The sequence below is a fragment of the Ursus maritimus genome, unplaced genomic scaffold, assembly GCF_017311325.1.
Source record: "Ursus maritimus isolate PB19 unplaced genomic scaffold, ASM1731132v1 scaffold_19, whole genome shotgun sequence".
Classification (NCBI taxonomy): Eukaryota; Metazoa; Chordata; class Mammalia; order Carnivora; family Ursidae; genus Ursus; species Ursus maritimus.
The window spans coordinates 28,058,091-28,080,134 of record NW_024424341.1 but is presented as its reverse complement, the minus strand read 5'-3'; the positions used below and the strand labels follow the sequence as shown (position 1 = coordinate 28,080,134).

The 22,044-nt window shown below is 43.3% G+C and overlaps 2 protein-coding genes and 1 long non-coding RNA gene across 4 annotated transcripts in view; 2 read left to right on the top strand and 1 right to left on the bottom strand.

Moving 5' to 3' along the window:
* LOC103673567 (ATP-dependent RNA helicase DDX19B) overlaps positions 1-22,044 on the top strand; it is a 45,578-nt gene that overhangs the window by 10,626 nt on the left and 12,908 nt on the right. Inside the window, exons 6-12 of one of the 2 annotated variants that reach the window (XR_005835627.1) lie at positions 377-479; positions 1,005-1,119; positions 3,477-3,654; positions 4,010-4,247; positions 4,805-4,967; positions 5,456-5,647; positions 6,071-6,310. Coding sequence is in view for 1 of the 2 variants with exons in the window: in XM_008702349.2 (XP_008700571.2) it covers positions 377-479; positions 1,005-1,119; positions 3,477-3,654; positions 4,010-4,247; positions 4,805-4,967; positions 5,456-5,647; positions 6,071-6,132 (1,051 nt within the window). In the remaining variant the exon portion in view is untranslated. Of the gene's footprint in view, positions 1-376; positions 480-1,004; positions 1,120-3,476; positions 3,655-4,009; positions 4,248-4,804; positions 4,968-5,455; positions 5,648-6,070; positions 6,374-22,044 lie in introns of those variants that run through there. The other variant, XM_008702349.2, reaches the window with a different exon arrangement.
* LOC103673569 lies at positions 8,902-13,981 on the bottom strand. The gene is made up of 2 exons (XR_571424.2): positions 13,781-13,981; positions 8,902-10,181 (listed from the first exon to the last, which is right to left on the bottom strand). It is a non-coding gene; the product is annotated as an uncharacterized LOC103673569 (long non-coding RNA).
* Positions 14,082-22,044, top strand: part of DDX19A (DEAD-box helicase 19A) — a 20,871-nt gene continuing 12,908 nt past the window's right edge. Inside the window, exons 1-3 of the mRNA XM_040633572.1 lie at positions 14,082-14,239; positions 19,021-19,069; positions 21,646-21,696. Coding sequence (XP_040489506.1) covers positions 14,183-14,239; positions 19,021-19,069; positions 21,646-21,696 — 157 coding nt within the window. The 5' untranslated portion in view covers positions 14,082-14,182. The remainder of the gene's footprint in view (positions 14,240-19,020; positions 19,070-21,645; positions 21,697-22,044) is intronic.

Genomic DNA, 22,044 nt, shown 5'->3' with positions numbered 1-22,044 from the left:
GGGTGGGTAGGGGAGCAGGTAGCAGGAGCTGAGAACAGAGTACTAGGAAGCCAGATCAGGTAGGACCTTGTAACACAGAAGGATTTTCACTTTTACTCTGAATGAAATGGGAAATGACTGGAAGGCTTTTGAGCAGAGCAGTGACATGAGCTGACATTTTAAAAGAAATCACTGGCTGCCATGTCGAGAATAAAAGATACGGAGTGCTTTAAATCCCACCAGTCTTCTCTCTGTGGTGCTTTGTGTTTGTGGGGCTAGCATGTGTAACTACTGCAGAAATCAAAGCCTCCTTCCATAAACTAATTTATTCTTCATTGGTATTAACTAAAAGGATACTTGTGATTTAAGCCCCTAAACAGTTTGTTTTCTTGTGCAGCCCACAGAACTTAATTGCCCAGTCTCAGTCTGGCACTGGTAAAACAGCTGCCTTTGTGTTGGCCATGCTCAGCCAAGTAGAACCTGCACACAGATACCCCCAGGTAAGGGCTTGGTGAATTTGCATTTTCTGCTAATGTGTAGCTAGAAATTACATTTGATGGATTGAAAGCCAAGACGCATATTACTTTTTACATAAACCAGAACCCCTTGTCGAACACAAACAATATGGTTGATCTTCCAGTAGCAACATGCATCCTGTTTCCTTTCCATGGTTTGCCAGTTCCGAGATACTGCTGACAGGCTTGGCACTTTACTTTCAGGAAAAACTTCTTCCATCTACAACTATCATCCTTTGGAAAGTTCCAAGAACTTTCTGAGTAAATTCCACCTGGAATTTCAGACCCTTGCTCACATGTGGGTTTTTGTATTCCTGTGGCCAATAGCTCTTTTCAAGGCATTTACCCAGCCAGAGTTCTAACTCTTAAAAATTCTAACTTATGACTTCGCAGCATAAAGAATCAAATGGCGTGCACTTTAATTTACATGGTCTTCTTCAGCCTCAGCTGGAGGAGGATGGTGATTCCCCACTGCCCTTGAGAGCTCACTCTGCACTCTCTCCCTGCCAGTGTCTGTGCCTCTCCCCAACTTATGAGCTCGCCCTTCAAACGGGAAAAGTGATTGAGCAGATGGGCAAATTTTACCCTGAACTGAAGCTAGCTTATGCTGTCCGAGGCAATAAATGTGAGTATGAATGTGATCCTAATTCATTAAGCTGACAACTTCTATTTTAAAAATTTCACAATATACATAGTAGTTGAAATAATAAAAATGAACATTTCACCTAGATTCGAAAACTTAACATTTTGCCAAATTTGTTTTATCTGTATATGTGTGTGTTATGTTTTGGGGGGAACCATTTGAAAGTAAACTGCAGACGTTGTGGATCTTTACTCCTAAATACCTTAGCATGGAGGCACCTTACTGAGAGCATGCAACTGACTCTTGATTCCAGGGTTGGGAGTTTGAGCCCCACACTGGGTGTAGAGACTACTTAGAAATAAAATCTTCGGGCACCTGGATGGCTTCCAGTCGGTTAAGCATCTGATTCTTGATTTCAGCTTGAGTCATGATCTCCGGGCCGTGCGTTCAAACCCCACACTGGGCTCCACAATGGGAGTGGAGTCTACTTAAACAATTAAAAAAATCTTTTTTTTTAAATTAAGATTCCAGTCATTCATTTGTCAGGAGAGAGACTGAGCACAAGCAGGGGGAGTGGCAGGCAGAGGGAGAAGCAGACTCCTGGCTGAGCAAGGAACCTGATGCGAGACTCAATCCCAGGACCCGGGGATGATGACCTGAGCCAAGGGCAAATGCTTAACCGACTGAGCCACCCAGGTGTCCCTTAAAAAAAAATTTTTTTTTTAATTAATACTTAAGCCTATGCATCTCATAATAAGGACATTCTTCAGCATATCCACAAAACCCTTATCACAACCAAGAAAATTAGCAGATTCTCTAATGACTAGTATCTAGTCCATTTTAATTTTTCCTCAGTAGTCCCAAAGTCCCATAGTCTTTATGGCTGTTTTGTTTTTGAACCAAGATCAAATTGGTGTGTATGCACTGCGTTTGATGTTTTATCTCTTACATTTCTTTTTTTTTTTTTTTTTTTTTTTATCTCTTACATTTCTTTAAATCTAGAGTAGTCCCTCCACCTTCTCCTCCCCCCAGTACATTTGACTTTTTAAACAGACCAGACCAATTGCTTATAAAATACTGCACATGCTGGACTTCTTTAATTGCCTAATTTCTTTTTAATGTCAGTAGAAGAACAAAAATGTTCTAGAATATTTATGACAATTAACTCTGGCATTTACTTTTTAATTGAATTATAATTAACAGAGTGTTTTATTAGTTTCAGCTACGTAATGATACAGCAGTTCTGTATTTTTCTCAGTTCTCATCAAATTAAGTGTAATAAACATAAAGGATAATCCCCTTTATCTATTTAACCCAACCACCACCTACCTCCCCTCTGGCAAACACGTTTGTTCTCTGTATTTAAGAGTCTGTTTTTTGTTTGGAGCTTTTTTTTTAATTCTTTCTTTATTCATCTTTCCTGCTTTTGTTTGTTTTGCAACAAATTAACAATATTTAAGTAACTTATAAATGTGTTTTTGAAAGTTTGGCTATGAATTTTTAACAGCTGTAACTATGAGTCACAGAAATCCACTGAGCGTACAGTGTCCTAATACCAACTTGAAGTTGCTTCTAAAAAGTACTAAGATTATAAAACTTAGTGGAAGATGATCATTCGACATTTAAAATTTTGTAATTTGGGTTGAAGTTAGGATGCCACAGTCTGAATAACTTTTGTGGGAGGCAGTAATTGTTTAACAGAAGTAAGAATTGACTCAACATTCACATTTGGGCAAAATTTTGGCAGTGATTAGAGGGAGCTTCTGTATGTCAGGTCAAGGTTGTGATTAAAGAGTTAAATTCAATCTGTAAGTGCCATCTATTCAAATGAAGAGCCAAATCTCAGTTTCAAACCCCACACAGTCAAGAACGTGCCACAGTCTGCCAGGTCTTGTCTGGGGAAGCACTTTGTCTAAAAGAGGCAGTTTGTGTTTCTTTGAGAAACCAAAGCCATTCATGACGTATCCTATTTTCTGACCTGGGCAAGGGGTGCATAAAGGTAACCAACTTGTTTGATGTAGATGCCAGGGCAGCTGAGGGGCAGAGTGCACTGGAGACAGCGCTGAAAGTCGGCTTGTGAGGAAGTGCAACCCTGGGCTGGGGGAATGATGCTGACAGAGAAGAAATAAAGACAACAACAGATCCTCCTTGAAAGAGAACTGGATGACTACAAAGAATGGACAAGAACACTACTGAAGAGGCTTTCATCTTGTCACTATTTCTAGCCTTACTATGTCTTTTCAGCATTATTAAATACTATAGTGATATCATAACCTTTCCTTAAGATACTAATGCAAACATCAAAACAGTTGCATTAAATACATCATAGCTTTAGGTTTTCTGAGAGGAAGGCTGGCTTTACCATGGAAATACCCATAGAAAACATCTTGTCTCCACAGTGGAAAGAGGTCAGAAGATCAGTGAGCACATTGTCATTGGCACCCCTGGGACTGTTCTGGACTGGTGCTCCAAGCTCAAGTTCATTGACCCCAAGAAGATCAAGGTGTTTGTTCTGGATGAGGCTGACGTGATGATAGCTACTCAGGGCCACCAAGATCAGAGCATCCGCATCCAGAGGTAGGAACTCTTGAGCCAAGAGGAACTTCTCAGCCTCCTGATCTGCAGCATCTTCTTTTACTTCAAACACCTCTTCTTGCTCCTGTCAGGTTCTTTATTCTAGTACTTTCAGCAGCATTCGTTCGATGGGCCATTTCCTCATCGGCACTGACCATGGGTTGAGGAAGGAGACTTAGGGGATCTAACACCAACCCCATTCCTGCCCCACGGCTGCTCTCACCTCCTCCCCGCTGTTCTCTTCCCCCTTTTGCCACCTTCCTGGGCACGTAGACCAGGCAAGCGCGGGGCAGCTGCCTTCTGTTGCTTCCAGGGAAAGACTCGGGATCATGCCACATACCTGGGTCTTCCCTTGCAGGATGCTGCCCAGGAACTGCCAGATGCTGCTTTTCTCTGCCACCTTCGAAGACTCTGTATGGAAATTTGCCCAGAAAGTGGTCCCAGACCCAAACATTATCAAACTGAAGCGCGAGGAGGAGACACTGGACACCATCAAGCAGTATTACGTCCTGTGCAATAACAGAGATGAGAAGTTCCAGGCCTTGTGTAACCTCTACGGGGCCATCACCATTGCTCAGGCCATGATCTTCTGCCATGTGAGTAGCAGTGGCAGCAGCAGGCCTGCCGGGGGAGGAGCTGCACTGGAGGGTGCGTCCCTCCCCCTCTCAGCCAGCTCCACCGCAGTGCTGAGCAGGAGCAGGTGCCCTGTGTGGCCGGAAAGGAAATGATGATTCACGTCCACCTGCCTCAGGGAGTATTCTCAGATTATAATGAGTTATGAGGGAAAGACTGTGAAGAATTGAACCTTCTTTGGTCCCACTTCTTAGAGATAACTTGGGAAGCACTCCAAATAACATCCAATGAAATAATTATAAAACATTAAGAATACAGACTATTTGGGAATGAAGACCTTTGGCTCACACCACACTCTTCCTAGCTGAACGCTAAGATGATTTAAGTAATTCATCCAAAAAATGACATGGCTAAAATTATTTGTGGAATTGGTAAGCCTATCCTGCTGACTGACTCAGCAGGTCTTCACGTACTTTAACGCAACAAGCCACTTTTTGCAGGTTTTTGTTTTTTTGGTTTTTTGTTTTTGTTTTTTTTTTTTAACAGGTATCTTCATTTAAAACAATTCTGTTCACTCCAGACCCGCAAAACAGCTAGCTGGCTGGCAGCAGAGCTCTCGAAAGAAGGCCACCAGGTGGCCCTGCTGAGTGGAGAAATGATGGTGGAGCAGAGGGCTGCGGTCATCGAGCGCTTCCGAGAGGGCAAAGAGAAGGTGCTGGTGACCACCAACGTGTGTGCCCGCGGTGAGCAGAGAATGCGTCTGTCCGCCAGGCCGCGGGTAGCCAGGGAAGTCCTCCTGTACAGGGCTCTGCTGGTTTGGGGGAGTCCATGTGGGGTTGGTGCAGACATTCTTTTCAGGGAGAGACTGGATTCCCCCGGCAGATAAGAACTGTCACAGAAGCCAGGGGCTCCAATGAGGTGGAAGGACATGGACGAGCATCTCGCTGGTTCAGGATGGTGCCTGTTGTCTTTGGGGTCCCCACTGAGGTTTTGGCTGCATCTGCAGCCCCTGGTGTCTAGCAGAGGCTCTCTTACTGATGTCGTAATTTTGTTAGCACCTGCCCAAGTTCTGTTTTTCCCTCCGGGTTCTGCTGCGTGCCCCTGTCCCTGAATCCCAGAGCCGGCCTGCACAGACTCTTTTTCCACCTGAAGCTGGTGTGTGTCAGCCTCACTTGCTTGGCAGTGATTTTCGTCTCCCGTCCTGACTCCTCTCCACCTCTCTTTCACACAGGTATTGATGTCGAACAGGTTTCTGTCGTCATCAACTTTGACCTTCCCGTGGACAAGGACGGGAACCCAGACAATGAGACCTACCTGCACCGGATCGGGCGCACGGGCCGCTTTGGCAAGAGGGGCCTGGCAGTGAACATGGTTGACAGCAAGCACAGCATGAACATCCTCAACAGAATCCAGGAGCATTTTAGTGAGTGCCTGGGACTGGCTCCCGCCAGGGCCCTTTCCTTCTACGGGAAGTCCAAGGGAGGGGGGAAGGGTAGGTTCTCCCGTGGCCCCGAGAGAGGCCTTTGTCCCTGCACAGTCCCCTCCTTTCCTACAGAATGGAAGTTCTCAAAGAGCACACCTGGCGAGTTTTCAGGGCCAGGGACTCAAATGACAGTGCCGCCACCCTGGCCAGGCTGAGGGGCCTAGGGCTGTGTCCCTTGCTCAGGCACTGGGAGTCTTTGGGGTCAAGTGAAAGATCGCTGTGGCCAGAGGCACGGCCCCGTTCCTAGGCCAGGCAGAACCCTGTGTGTTTCCTCTCTCCCTGACGTGCTGTCCCTTCCCTAGGTGTGTGTCTCCATGGTAGCCCCACATTGATTTCTCTCTGAATTCTCATCTTTCTCCCCAGATAAGAAAATAGAAAGACTGGACACGGATGATTTGGACGAGATTGAGAAAATAGCCAACTGAGACACTCCACCAGTCACCAGTGCCCACCTCTGGCACTCCGCCTGCACAGGAGACCAGTGCTTCCACGGCACAGGCCTCGACAGTCACCACAAAGACAAAGGCAGAGGAGAGAGAAACTACCTACCTCATTTTAAATTACGTTTGGACTAGACAAAAATTGTGCAAATGATGGGGGAAGGTAGAAAAAAATTGTTTACACAACTTCTGAAGATTAGGCGTGAATACACAGAAATTTACCTTTTGGAAGTTCCGTCTTTTTTTTGGCCAGCTCTTTCCCCATCTAGATGGTGTGGCTAATCACTTGCTCGAGATCCTTGTGGCAGCCCCTGCTTATTTTCTGGCCAGGAGTGTTCAGATCAGCCTCCATACAGAATAGAGGTGAAGAGGGACACAGAGAGAGGCCCTAGTAGGACAGGTGTGTAAGCCAGCCATCATGTTTGGAGTATGGCATGAGGCCTGTGAACTGGTGCTTTGGATTTGTGGTGGGACAGCTCGTCTGAGTGTTGTCAGCTCCCTGTCCTGATGCCCACAGCAGGAAGGGATTTGCTAAGCATGGACCAAAATGCCACCCTGGGACTTCTGGTGTACGCAGGTTTGTGTTGCAGGACTACAACCTGCTGGTTCTCATCAGCAGGTGCAGTCTGTGTATGGTGCATATCTCATTACCAGTGGGTCCCTCGCCTGTGCTTGAGCAAGGCCTATGGACAAGTCATCGTGGAGAGTTAGTGGTGGCCCTAGCTTGCCGCACAACCTGGGCTCACAGGCTTTTGCAGCATCTTTTTTATAATCCCTAATATCACCTTGACTCCCTAGGTGCCCTGAGCAAATAAAAAGTGATCTAAGGTTTGGATCTTCAGTGACATGTGGCTTCAGGTCACTCATGGCCACCCTCAAGGCAGCTCCAGAAGTGATCAGCAGTAGTCACTAATACTTCCTTTATCTCCAGATCCCAGAAGGCAAGATTTATCAGAGCTGGGGTATGATTTCAGATATTTGGTGTCTTGGTTGTAAAGTGATTCCGAACATCTGTGTTCACAGTTCTTGGAATACAAAGAGTGCAATAAGGGAGTAGAAGGTCTATGGCCGTTCACCTGTGCAGGGCAGGAGTAACTGCCACGTACTTGGCTCCCTCCTTACTGGGCATCTTTGTGCAGAATAGTCAGAGGAAATATTAGTAATGGACGCTTCCTCATACCTGGCCAAGGCTGACGGTATCCAGAGTTACAGAGAAAGGATGAGATGAAACCGAAATCCTAGCCACAAGGAGTCGTCTCCAGCTCTTTGACCTTGATACAGAATGGGTAGGCCCAGGCCTGGAAGAGGGATTTTCTGTGATGGGCATGTTTCAATCCCAGACTATCCTTTTAAGTGTTTCCGTGTTTTAGGGCCAGATCTGTTTCCTGGGAAGGGAAGGAGCCAATGCCAGCCTCCAGGTGGTTTCCTCAATCTGACATTATAGATACCGCAGAGACCAACAGACCGCCAATCCTGCCACATTTGCCCAATGGGCATTTGACTGTAGAGTCTTCTCTGCTTCTGGCCAACTCTTACCCACCTTGGGAGTCTTGTAAGAAGAGAAGAAATTTTTGTCTCCCACCCCCTGCAGTGCTGTGGACCAACCCTAAAATAACTAAAACAAAGGCAATAATTAAAGGAGTACTGACTCCTCACAAGGCTGCAAGCTGCATTCCCCCCTTCTCACAACATGTATAACCTGTCTAATGTGTAGCCCTAAATCTAAGCAGGGATATGGGAAGGGACAGGCTTCAGACTTTTCAATAATAGGAGTAAATAGGTATCTGGTAGAAATCTAGATCAGCAGTTCTGAATCTGGGGGCTTGGATTCCTCTAAGAATTCACTTAGATGGGTTTCATGGAGTCTGTGAAGTGTATACCGTATTTTGAGTTTAAATGCATTTTCCTGGGGAAAGACTCCTAAAGTTAGGAGTGTCTTTTAAAAAGGTAAGACCCACTGTTAGGGATGGCTCTCTAATGTCACCCCAGTATCACTACAGTCCATATTTCTTCACAATCTATATTCATTCCTGCCAGAGCTTGGCTCCCAAGGCTCAGTGGTCCACAGCTACCTCTGTGACTGTGTGCTGTCTCTAGACATCAGTGATGTATTGAAAATGTATTGAGCCCTTGGTTAGCTTCAGTCCCCAGAGTTTTACTCTTTTTAGTAAGTTCCCATGTATGGAATAATAAACTGTCCTAGAACAGAGAGAGACTCACTTGGTAAAGGAGATTTTTGGTCCACTGGAAGATTCTGGATATGTTCACTATCCATAAACATTTGATTTTATTGGGGTTTTTTGGAGTGTCATTGAATGGCTGTGTGCTCAAGAACTAGTCAATTGTTGATGTATTTGTTATTGATGTTAACTGAATTTAATTATGAAGTGTGTATGTTACTAGGACACCATTAGTGAGTATAAAAAAACAGCATGTTTTGGGTTGCTGATATTAGTGATTATACCTAAGTGGAGACACTGATGATTCCGGAGGCTAGTCATCACTTGATACTGCTGTTCCATTTCAGAGCTGACACTGCTCCAGCATGAACAGTTGCGATGTCTCTGTAGGCCAACGGCCCTACTCAATTGCCAGAAGAGGGCTCCTTACATTCCTTCTTTCCTGCTGGTAAACCAGAGAACACTAGCTACCCTAATTAGAAAGAAGGTAGATGCCAGTAAAGACAAAGTCCTTACATTCTACTTTTCTAGTCCTAGGAAAGAAATACAAATAGGCCTTGGAAGCAGGTCTTCTCCCTTTGTTTAACCTTGTTTATTATTTAACATGAAGGCAGTTTCATTCAGTGTCACTGGTATTCAGAAGGTGAGGATTTCTGAGGCTTGAGATTTCATAAAGGAGTGGTGTTTGCTTCTGGGAGAAAAGTGACAACAAGAGTGCTCTAGGCAGTGGAAAGTAATATTAAAACTAAAATAGCTTCCCCAGGATAAACCTGGCAAACTGGAAGGGCAGTGAGGACAGCAGCTTCGCCATGTGGACAGAGAAAAGTCTTGTTAGGTACAGAACAAAAATTTGATTGAAGAGTGTTTGGATTTATTAGTGAATGGACACAGACTGTTAAATCACAGAAAGGAACTGATCAAATTGGTTTTTTGGGGGAGGTGGGGGGTGGCCTAGCAGTATATCCTATGTAGGATATACTGTAGCTGGAAAAGGCAGGCATCTGAGAAAAGTTTGAAGATGATCGCATCAGTCCCATCACACAGCAAATGCCAAGGTGTCACTGGTTGTGCTGAAAGCACAAAAGAAGTGGACTGGAGGAATAACACAGGAAAAATGATGGGCTTTTACACCTACTTGTTATTCCAAAAAGGATTTGTGGCTCTAAAAGATCGATTGTACAAAATAATTCTGGGGAGAAACCCAAAGGGAAGGTTTGGAAAGAACATATACATCAGGGTTGAGTCTCATACACAGCATGTATGATTTCAGGCCTGTCACCTCTGCAAGCAGGGACTTGGCCCCTCTTCAACATCTTGTAGATTTCAGGGGTCTTCAGGTTTCTCTGGTCCTAGACACAGATGTTAGGTTCTTAGGAACTCTGCAGTTTTACCTGACTTGGCCTTTTCTGCTTGAGAATAATTGTTCTTTATTCTGTTGATTGAATCACATTGCAACATCTTCTAAAAATGACACAATGGAGGTGAGGCTTTCCCAGAATAGCTTCAAACACCTTGTCGGAAGTCAAGCCAAGTGGAGACTTGGAGGGTATTTGTCACACTCATCTTATGCCCTTTCGTTCTCCAGCCCGTTGCTAGATGCTTCTGCCTTGGCTTAGAAACCAATCTGGTGTGAGTATTCATCTGAGCACGGGGCTCCATAGTAGTTCCAATTGTAAGACTAGGGACAGGAGTAGGTGGAGGAAAATATTAGATGTGGTCCGAGATCAGTGACTGTTTGGGTGTCAGTGGCTCAGGTGAGATCATTCTCGTTTCCATTTTAGCCATCTCTCTCTCAGGCATGAAGGCAGATCTTTTGTTCATGCAGATCTACAGCCCAGGGCTACAGTCAGCTCCCTTAAGAAGGTGGGGGGGAGGGGCAGTGTTTAAATGGAACTCTCCTGGAAGTACCAGTACACACTACTTGAGTCTTAACAACCATACTGTTCTATCTTTATCCATCTGCTTCCACCATCCTTGGAATTCTCCAATTGGAGAAAAGCCAAGTAGTCTCAGGTTAGCTTATCCCTGAGAGCACACATCCCTATGCTTAGATGTGAAAGAACACAAGTCAGTCCTGCTCAAGCGTGTGGTCAAGTGTGCTAGGTGTATTGTCCTCTGGTCTGTGTTCCTCTGAGACCAAGAGCTGCTAAATTTACACAAGAAATGTCCTGATAAACCAATGCCAATTGAATCCAGGTTTAACAACAGAATAGGTCCGAGTGTTTTGGCACTGCTTTAATTTCTAAAACAAGGTTATGCTAGAGGGACAAATATTGTTCCATTCATCTGATTTCGTATTTAATGCCCATGGAGGGGACAACTGCACAAACAGAGGGCTTGAACTCCCAGCCCTGAGATCAAAACCTGAGCTGACAGCCAAGAGTTAGACGCTTAACCAACTAAGCCACCCAGATGCCCCTCATTAGTCCTTTCAGGTTAACTCTTCCACTTTGTCCAGTGACCATTTTAAGACTTTCATTTACCTCAAACTTCCAACTCCATTATCTCCATACTCGGAGTAAACAATCAACACAAGGAAACCCCTCAGCTTTCTGCCACCGGACCTTTCCAAGCACACTTATCCTTCCCTCTCCCTCTTGTTAATGGGAGAAGTCCATATTGTCTAAATTTCTCTACCAGTGCATCAAATTCCCTGTCCTGTGGCTGTTTAGACTCGCTCCATCTACTTCCTCTCATATTTTCAACCTCTGCCACCTCAGTAGCTGGTTCAATTTTTCCATGTGTGTGTAGTAGTGGTAAAATACACATAATAAAATTTACCATCTTAACCATTTTCAGGTGTACAGTGTATTAAAAACATAACTTACAACCACCATCACCACCATCCATTTCCATAATTCTTTTGGATTTTGCAAAACTAAAACTATACCCAAGGAGGAGAGGGAGAGAGAAAGAAGCAGACTTCCCACTAAGTGCAGAGCCCAACATAGGGCTTGATCCACAACCCTGAGATCACGACCTGAACTGAAACCAAGAGTTGGACGCTCAACCAAATGCGCCACCCAGGCGCCCCTAAAAAACACTTTTTATTATATTTGACTCCTCAACAGCATTTATTACTGTAACAGTCTATTCCTCTAATCACTCTTCTCATGACTGACACACCACACTCACTGGTCTTCCTTTGTTCTGGCCACTTCTCTGTCCCATTGGTAGGCTTTTTTATTTACCTCTTCAATGTGAGTGCTCCTCATACCTCTGTTTTGGGGCATTTCTTCCTCTTTCTCTACTGTGGGCAATCTTGTTCATTCCTCTGGCTTGCTTTCTGCTGGCAACTCCAAAATCTATACGAAGACCCAGTTTCTGAGCTCCAGGGTTGTAGAAAACTGCCCACGTGATACGTGCACTTGCGATATCTTCAAGGAATCCTGTACTCAACGTATCCAAAACTGAACCCATCATCTTGTACTACCAACCAAACACCACCACTCCAAAAACTCATGCTCTGCTCTTGGCTTTAACTTTATCTCACAAAATGGCAGTACAATTGTCTGTTGCTCAAGCCAGAAATCTGGATTCATCAGGAACTTCCTGCCCCTAACCAATAATCGCCAAGTCTTTTTGTATTTTTTATCTGTTGCTGTGTAACACATCATCCCAAAACAATGCTCAAAACAACTTAGTCTGGGTGGCTCTGCTGGTCTCTCCCAGGCTGACTCTCTCCCTGGCTGGTGTGTGGGATCAGCTGAGACAGTCTGGCCCCTCCACATTGTCTTTCATCTTCATAACATGGTAGATGGTCTCTGGGTTTCAAGGGGGGAGAGCAGAACTTCTAAGTTCTCTTGAAGCTTTGCCTCAGAATTCCCCAGTGCACTTTTTTTTTTTAATACTTTATTTGACAGAGAGCACACAAGCAGGGGGAGCAGCAGGGAGAGGGAGAGGGAGAAGCAGGCTCCCTGCTGAGCAGAGAGCCCAATGCAGGACTTGATCCCAGGACCCTGGGATGACCTGAGCCAATGGCAGACGCTTAACCGACTGAGCCACCCAGGCACCCCTCTGCAGTGCACTTTTGTCACATTCTTTTAAGCAAAGCAAATGACAAGGCCAGTGCAGAGATGGTGGGGAAATAAATATGTTCTCATGGGAAGAGCTTGAAGTATCTGTGGCTGTTTTTAATCCACTACCTTCTATCGGGTTGAACCAATGGAAATGGGACTGTTTGATAGCTGCTGACCTACAAAAGTGGCACTTTCATATGGTTCAATCTGATGTTTCTTAAATTCACCCTGGTCTAGATCACCATTGTCATTGGTCTGCATTAGCTTCCTAGTGGTTGCTCCTGCCTCCTCCAGTTCATTTGTCACACAGCAGCCAGTGTGATCTTTCTAACATTTGAGTGATGATCCCACCCTCCAACTTAAAACCATCCCATGCCCCCATACACACTTTCCATTTTTCTTAAGATAAGCCCAGGCACCTCGGTGGCTCCGTCCATTTAGTGTCTGCCTTTGGCTAAGGTCATGATCCCAGGGTCCCGGGATAGAGCCCTGCATCAGACTACCTGCTTGGTGGGGAGTCTACTTCTCCCTCTCCCTCTGCTCCTACCCCACTCATGCTCACTCTCTAATAAATTAAAAAAAAAAATCTTAAAAAAAAAAAAGATAAGCTCAAACTGCGTAACACGGTATGTACTAACTAGGCTCTCCAGATCAGGTGTCTCACTTGCTTTACTTTCTCCTTCCTACTTACTCTCTGCTCCACTATCACTGAAATTTGCCCTCGTGGTGGGCTATGTCTCAGAAGTTGGCGGTCTTGTGCATTTCCCTCCCCAGTTTCTCAAAACCATATTTCCTCCCCCAGCCCACTTTGAAGCCAAAACAAAAATCTCTATTAATCTATTCATCCACGCATTAAAAAATACTTATCGAGAGACTACTATGTGTCATGAATTTTTCTAGGTTCACAAATTAGCTGTGACTAAAGCAGATAAAATTTTTGCTCTTGCTTGAAGAGTTCATATTCTGGGGTGGGAGGCGAGACAGAAAGCGAACCGAAAGCAAACATGATGATTTTTGCTGGTCTAGAGATACTCACTAAGCACTAATGATAAAACATTGGAAACAACCCATATCCCCAAGGTTGAAAGAGGTAGGGGAGTTAGGTAATTTATGTGATATGAGTTTGATGGACTATTATAATGCCATGAAATCGATCATTATAACATGAAAAAGTACTTAGGCATATAATAAAAAGGTCAAATTTAAAATTGTATGTGTACGTTGTTTAGGTCTATGTAAAACACCCGTGCTTTGATGCATATGGACGAAGACTGGAAGGACCCAAAAGAAAAATAAAACGTTGTTGTTTGTATTCTTCGGAGTAGGAGAATTACGGGGGTCTAAGGGCTCTTCGTTTCGATTTTTGTTGTCACACGTGCTACCGCGTTCTTAACAGCAGAAACCGGCCATCTATAGCATTCTCATGGGACTTACCTTTTCGTAAGTCTTTAGAACTCACAGAGACACGTGACAGGCTTAAAATAAAACATGGGTTACTTCAGCGTGAAGTCAGGCAATAAAGTGAGGACTAAGAGTTTGACTTTGCAGAGCTTGGGGAGATCAACGCGCGACGAAGAAGATCCGTGGTAAGAGGATCCGGGGTAAGTCCGAAATAGAAGCGCTTCGGCGCACGACCAAAAGATGCGACGCCGCCGCGCATCCTCGGCGCGGCGCGGAATAGTGACGCCTTGCGCCGGGCGGGAACTGACGTCACTGCTGGCACCTCCGCTTCCTGTCCGGGTGGGGGAGGTTCTCGGGGAGGCAGCGGACTCAGGGCAGGTGTTGGCGCGCGTGCGGTGAATTTTTTCGCAAGTCGGCCTCCCTTCCCGCTGGATCATGGCCACCGACTCGTGGGCCCTGGCAGTGGACGAGCAGGAAGCGGCTGTCAAGTCGGTCAGTGGCTTGAGCTCCCGCGGGGCGAACGTAGCAGGGGCCTGAACGGACCCTGATACGAGTCTGGGGAGCTACTCGGGTTGGGCAGGCTTGTGGCCCACATCTCCCTAGAGTTTGCCGCCGGGAATCACGTAGCCCCGATTTGCGCCTGGGGCGAAAGAGACCAACGTCAGCCTTGTTCTGTTCATCTGGGCCAATTAAAGACTTTTTTGCCCTGTAGCAAATTTGTTCCCTCTTTGTATGTTTTTTTCTGTTGCACCTCCTTCTCGGGAGGGTTGTAGGGAAATTTAGATGATGATTCTCTTGTCTGTTTTCGAGTGATTCTGTGCTAAACATGATTGGCAGTTTGTAGCTCTTTGAGAAATAACAGATTCAGGTTTAGATTTAGTGTTTCAGTCTACTGCAGATGTCGGTGGGAGGCCCTACATTTTTCCGTTGATGTTTGAAGTGACGTTTAATTTCATTTACTGGTTCTTTGGTTAATCAAGATCCATTCAACTGGAAGGTAGTTAGAGTGTAAACTGGCTTTCTGTTCTTACATCTTAGTTTAGGTTTCTTTAGTGATAATGCACTATTGATTTTAATAGTTTGTGTTTGTTTGGTAGTCTGAAGTCTTATAGAACTTTTTAATGGCTAAGTTAGATTTCTTTTCCAGTCATCCTTGATTACATTGGGAGGATTGTAAGCAAATGTTCTGGGCTAAATCCAGTGGAGTATAGGAAGAATCTTTACAGTCTAGATGGGAAGGTGAGAATGTGGAAAGTGCTGTGAAAATGGTAAGAATAATGTGATAAGTGTTCTCTGAGTGGGGAGAGGACGTTTATGAGTAGGAAACAGGGAAATTCCTTGTGAAGAAGTTTACATTTCAAATCAATGTTAGAGAATGAGTCATTTAAGGTAGAGGTGAATGGCATTTTGAGAGAAAATGCGCAGAGGGACTGGACTTGTTTAGAGAGCAAGAATCAACTCATATTTGCTGCAGCCTAATGTTATGGGTTGTAATGGTAGCTTTATAGAAAATACCGTATAGAGTGTACTTTGCAACGTTAACTGAAAACTTAGGAGAAACTTAACTTGGTCGATTTGGGGATTTTTCAGGAGGATATTGGACAGTATTAGATCTGAGAACTGGCAAGATTTATCAAACTACAGAGAATATTAGAAGAAGTGATGTCCAAAGGAAAGGTAATCAGTGTGTCAGTTCTTCTAGCCCAGAGAGGGCATATGTTTGTTGTTGGGTGGTGGAAGTGACAGTGAAGAGACGGATTCAAGAGAATTGTGGCAGTATAAAGAGCAGGATTTAGGAAAAAGGCAAAGGTTGCTGTTTGCAGTCAGGATCCCACAGGTGGTATTATTAAAATGCTAATAACAGGACTAGGGAAGTGGGAGGATGGGCAGATTTGATATGGAGGATGGTGAGTTCAGGTTTGGCTCTTCTGAATTTGAGGTAAGGAGGACATCTTGGTAAGTACTTATGTTGGGAATCCCCAAGAATAGTCCAGGTTCAGTGATTTCCTGGGAGAACTCACAGGACCTAGCATATAATTGTACTTACTCACAGCTATCATTTATTACAATGAAAAGATACAAAGCAAAATTAGCAAAAGGAAGAGGCGCATCTGGCAGAGTCCAGAGGAAGCCAGGCACCAGCCTCCAAGAGTCCTTGCTTAGTGGACTTACATACTCAGTTAAGTCCTGCAGCAGCTAACTGTAACAGCACAGGTGAAGTATTGTCAAGTATTAGAGACTCAGTTCCCAGGGTTCTTATGGGGGTGGGGGTGGAGGGGACTGTCACAAAGTCATCCTCTGCCTAGCGTATACCAAAATTCCAGGCAGAAGGAAAGTAGGTGTTTAACATAAATGACATGTTTTTACAAACCGTTTAGGCATAGCAAACCCCTCAGCAGTTCTAGGAATGATGGGAACCCTTCTGAGGTCCAAGTCCCCAGATGCAGGACAGGGGGCCAACCTTGCAAGCTGGCAAGGATAGGAAACTGTTAGCTGTGTTAACTGTTGTTTGCACAGCACCTATCTTGTATTTGGAAATGTGGCATTGGAGTTCAGGAGAAGAATCAGGGCAAGTAATAAAACTGGCTGTTACCCACAAAGAAGTCAAAGAGTGTTACAAAGGTTCTGGCACAGTAGGGTTTAAAATCCACTTTTTCGCACCATATCTTTCCTAAAAGGTAGTTACTGAGAACTGGTTTCAAATCTTTTTAAGCCTATGACTCTAATCTAGCTGTGATATTATGAATATTGTAAATATAGGTCTAAATGTACTTGGAATCTGGTTTTAATCACTCTGCTTCTCAGGAGGCTGATATAAATATATCTGTGAAGACACTGCTTCCTAGGGCATGTGGGTGGCTCAGGTGGTTGGGCGTGCGACTCTTAGTTTTGGCTCAGGTCATGATCTCCGGGTTGTGGGCTCTAACCTCGAGTCGGGCTCCGCATGCGGGGCGAGTCAGCTTGAGATTCCCTCCCTTTCCCTCCCCCTCTGCCCCTCCCCCCTGCTCGAGCAAGCTCATGCACACGAGCACTCTCTCTCTCTCTCTCAAATAAGAAAATCTTTAAAACAAAACAAAACATTGCTTCCTAATAGTTGGGGAAGACCACCCCCCCCTTCTTATTTTACCATGTAGAGTTGTGTATCTTAGCTTAAAAATAATCCATGGTGTTGGGTTATCATGCAGCTGTGCTCTCAAGTGTACAGGTAGTGAATGAAAATGACAGAGAAGAGGACAGAGAAAGCACAGTGATAAAAATCTTGTATTTACACACAGTGAGGATTTTTTTTTGGTTTAAGCTTATGTGGACAAGGATGTACCTTCACATCCTTCGCAAAAACGGGTTTGGAGGGGAAGGAGAGGTATGTCGGGGAGTTTTGTTTGGATGCAGTTTTAGGAACCCTGATAAAAGACTCTGAGAGTTTGAATTAGTAGAAAGGACCTGATGCCATTTCACTTGTCACTGTCATCTCTTCCAACACAAATGGCCTCCTTTTCTGCCTCTTTCTGGCCATATCACCAGTTTAATTCTTTCCCTTTCCCTGATCAGCCAAAAACAAAAACCCAAAGACAACCCTAAGGATCTTTTAGAGACATAATCTGACCCTTTTGCAATTAGAGTTGGCATAGAGGTAGATCTCGAAGCCTTGTTGAAGTGTGAGTGCCTAAGAGTTCACCCCTTCATGGATCAGGGACTCTGGGACTGATGGAACCTTAGCCACCCTTCAGGAGCTACTCTGTTCATTTGGATGGGCGAAGGATGCTTTTATCACAACGAAAATCTGTGTCCAGTGTCAAGGACATTGCTTTCTGTAAGAGGCATGATTAATAATCAGAGGTTCCTCGCTGAAGGTGAATACAGAATGAAGGAGAATGAGAGTTGATTGGCCTGCCTCTTTCCCATGGTGGAGTTACATCTCTCAAGACAGGAATACTTGTCTGCCAGTAGTTTTTCCCTTGAATGCAGCTGAACAAATGGTGACAAATTCTTAGATCTGTCTAGCTTCTAAGCATGTCATCTTTTGTTAGCACATGTATTTGTCAAATTATAATACAGTAAATTTGGTTATGGTTTTCTTTTTCATCAGTCAGACTTTGAGACTAATCAACTTGGTTGGATTGGGGACTCCAGACTGTCTCATTTGCATTTTCAGCCCATCCCAAGATTAGTGGGCTTCTGCAGATCCCTGTGTATTAGCCTAAAAATGAGGATAATCATTGGATAGTTCTGGTTTAAAATACCTTCTCTGTTATGTGCCAACCTTCCCATTGGCCTTCAGGGAACAGGTGTCCATCTCCAGCAGTGTGTGGATCTGATTTTTCTCTGGAAGACCTGCTTTTAAAGAGATCAGATGAATATCCCCACTGTGTGAAGGTGAACTTCCTTCTCCCAAAGACCAAGAGCAGGGTCAGTTGAGAGGAGGGGGAATGGAGGTGGAAATATTTCTCAATGCCCTCAGGAAATAATGGTGGTTATCATAAGGATAATGAATGACTGTATCAGTTGAGGGATCATTTTGGGGGCAGGGCTTGGGGTCTAGCGCTTGATTTGCGGTGCTCCTCAGAACCTGACAACATACCTTTATAATACCATCTCTGTATCACACGCTTACTCTTAACAATACCTTGAACATGGAAAAATAGTTCTCATGCGATTGGAGACTTCATTACAAATGTATAAATTATTGCTCTGCTTGCACTTTGATTTGCAGCTTAGTAACAGGTTTGCATTGACCAGGACTAGTGGCCAAAATAAATTAAAACATTTTGTTCAAGTTTCTGAAATATTCTAAATCAGGAATAGGAATTTGTCGATTCTTTCATCATAGTAAGTAACTTTTTTACCTAACTCATAGTGGAGGAGACTTTATTTGCTAAGTGTTGCATTGATACACTGTGGGTTTTAGGACTAAAAAGAAAGCTGAGATAGTATTGTTCTTTACTGTATCTAGAAGGGAACTATGTGTTTGCCATTGAAAGGCTATCACAGGTATTTAATGAAGGTAAATGTTCTAGAAAGAGCATAAGCTGGAAGAAAAGTAGAGGTTTGAGACTGCTGTCAAACTTTTTTCCGATCTGCTCTGTTTAGTCCATCCCTGCCCCCCGCTTTGAGGTTCTTAAAGATGTGAACTGATGTCTTCACCCAAATTTGTAGGAATTCTGCTTGAGCAGAACAACTCCCTGAAAAAGGTGCGGCTAGACTTTCTCTTTGCTGAAGGGACTTCCTTTGATTGGGTCATCTGCTTAACTCTGTTTCCTTTTATTCCCATTCAGATGAGTAATTTGCAAATCAAGGAAGAAAAAGTCAAACCAGATACCAATGGTGAGTCACTGGTAACTACTCTGGATACGAGCTGTACGCGTGCTCTTCCATTTTGCAGTAGTAGCTGCGGTGTGAAAAGGCACTTTCATTTAGCATAATGTTTGCCAAATGACAGCGCTGTATTTGAGAGCCAGTAGATTTGGTTGCATTATCGAAGAGGACACATTAGTTTTCCAGATTTTATCTAGTCTCTGACTCCTGCCACTGTTCATTTGATAGTGTTTCCTTAAATTTTTTATTTAATTTTTTGAAAAGTTAATCTGGGTTCAAAACTCAAAGTATAAACAGGTGAAAGGCTTCCTTTTTGTCCCAGACTGTCATTTAACCAGTTCTTACTCTCTATTAGTTTGCTAGGACTGCCATGCCAGGTCACGAACTGAGTGATTTAAACAGTCAAAATTTATTGTTTCATAGTTCTTGAGGCCAGAAGTCTGAGATCAAGGTGTCAGTAGGTAGGGTTGGTTCCTTCTGAAGGTTTCAGAACTTACGTTCAAGTCTTTAACCCATTTTGAGTTAATGTTTGTTTGTGGTTAAGATAGTGGTCCAGTTCTTTTACGTGTAGCTGTCCATTTTTCCCCAACACCATTTACTGAAGAGACTGTCCTTTCCCTGTTGTGTATTCTTGGCTCCCTTATCATAAATGAGTTGACCGTATATGTGTGGGTTTATTTCTGGGTTCTCTGCTCTATTTCCTTGGTCAGTGTGTCTGTTGTTATGCAAGTACCATACTGTTTTAATTATATAGCTTTGTAATATAGTTTGAAATCAGCGAGCGGGATGCTCCAGTTTTGTTTTTCTTTCTCAAGATTGCTTTGGGGGAGAAAAAGAGATAGCTTTGGCTGTTCAGGATTTTTGTGGTTCCATACAAATTTTTAAATTGTTCTATTTCTGTGAAGAATGCCACTGGAATTTTGATAGGGCTCGCATTGATTCTTTGCATTGCTTTTGGTATATAGACATTTTAACAGTATTCTTCCAATCCATGAGTAAGGAAAACCTTCCTATTTATTTGTGTCTTCAATTTCTTTCATTAATGTCTTACAGTGTTTAGTATACAGGTCTTTCACCTCCTTGATTAAATTTACTTATAGGTATTTAATTATTTTTAATGCAATTGAAATGGGATTGTTTTCTTTTCTTTTTTTTTTTTAAAGATTTTATTTATTTATTCAACAGAGATAGAGACAGCCAGCGAGAGAGGGAACACAAGCAGGGGACGTGGGAGAGAAGAAGCAGGCTCATAGCAGAGGAGTCTGATGTGGGGCTCGATCCCAGAACGCCGGGATCACGCCCTGAGCCAAAGGCAGACGCTTAACCGCTGTACCACCCAGGCGCCCCGGGATTGTTTTCTTAATTTCTCTTTCTGATAGTTCATTATTAGTGTATAGAAGTGCACCAGGATACGATTTCCGTATCCTGCAACTTTACTAATAAATCCATTTATTGGTTCTAACAGTATTTTGATGGCATCTTTAGGCTTTTTATATATGTCATCTGGAAATACTGAGTTTTACTTCTTCTTTTCCAATTTGGGTGACTTTTATTTCCTGTATCCATTTACACTGAATATAAATGGTGGGTTAAAATTGATATGGTGGGGGGCACCTGGGTGGCACAGCGGTTAAGCGTCTGCCTTCGCTCAGGGCGTGATCCCCGCGTTATGGGATCGAGCCCCACATCAGGCTCCTCCGCTGTGAGCCTGCTTCTTCCTCTCCCACTCCCCCTGCTTGTGTTCCCTTTCTCGCTGGCTGTCTCTCTCTCTCTCTGTCGAATAAATAAATAAAATCTTTAAAAAATAAAAATAAAATAAATAAAATAAAATAAAATAAAATTGATATGGTGGGTTTAGTTAAGCAGTTTTGCTATTTGACTTGTTTGTCTCTCATAGTTTCTCTACTTCTCTTTTCCTGACCTTTTGGGTCAATTGAGTATCTTAGAATTCTGCTTTAATTTATCTATGGCATTTTAGCTATACTCTTTGCATTATTTTATCAATGTTTTAAAGATTTCTTCATATAAGTCTTGCATATTTTTTATTTTGTTTCTGGGTGCAGGATTTCATCTTTTTAGTTGCTGTTACAAATAGGATCTTTTCAGTTATATTTCTGTATTTATGAAAGCTACTGATTTCTATTTATTTATTTTGTACCTAGCTTTTTATCTTTTGCTGAGTGAGATATGTTATTTTGTAGTCATTTTTAAGTTAATACTTAGTCCTGCAGGCTTACAATCCTGCAAATACAATCCACAAAAAGTGATTTTACCTCTTCCTTTTAATTTTTAATATCTTTATTTTCTTTTTCATGTCTGATTCTATTTGCTAAAATAATAGTATATTTTAAAATAGGATAAGCAAGTCAGAGGTGACATAGTCTGATCACTATGAAGTCAGCCAACATATCTAGAAAGTTTTAGTTTTCTTATGTGCTTTCTAGGAATAAAAACCCATTAAACATAAAGAAATGCCAAATATTTACATTTTGATTACTTACGTAAGATTTAGTATTTATGTTGTCACACCTTTGGGTGGGTTTGAAATTTGCCTTTCTTGTGATGACACCTGTTTCCTTGTGTAGGTGTTATTAAAACCAATGCCACTGCAGAGAAAACAGAAGAAGAAGAGAAAGGTAATTACTTTTTTAAACTCTATAGCAAGAAACAGCATATGACCCAAGATTTGCCTTTCTGGAGCCAGAGACACCAGATTGAAGAGAGGAGGAGGCATCAAAAAGGAGATTGAGAAGCAGTCAGTGAGATAGAAGGAGAACCAAAAGAGAAAAGAGAGGAGTATCCAGAAACCAGAAGAAGGAAGTGTTACAAAAGTAGGTAGTCAAATATAGGTAATAAATTGATTCAGAAGATATAAAAATGGACTTTTCACTTGATTTAGCAGTGTAGAAGCCATTGGTGTGCTCAACAAGGGCCTCTGAGGTCAAGTGCAGAGGCTAAATACAAAAGCTTATTCAGTGTACATT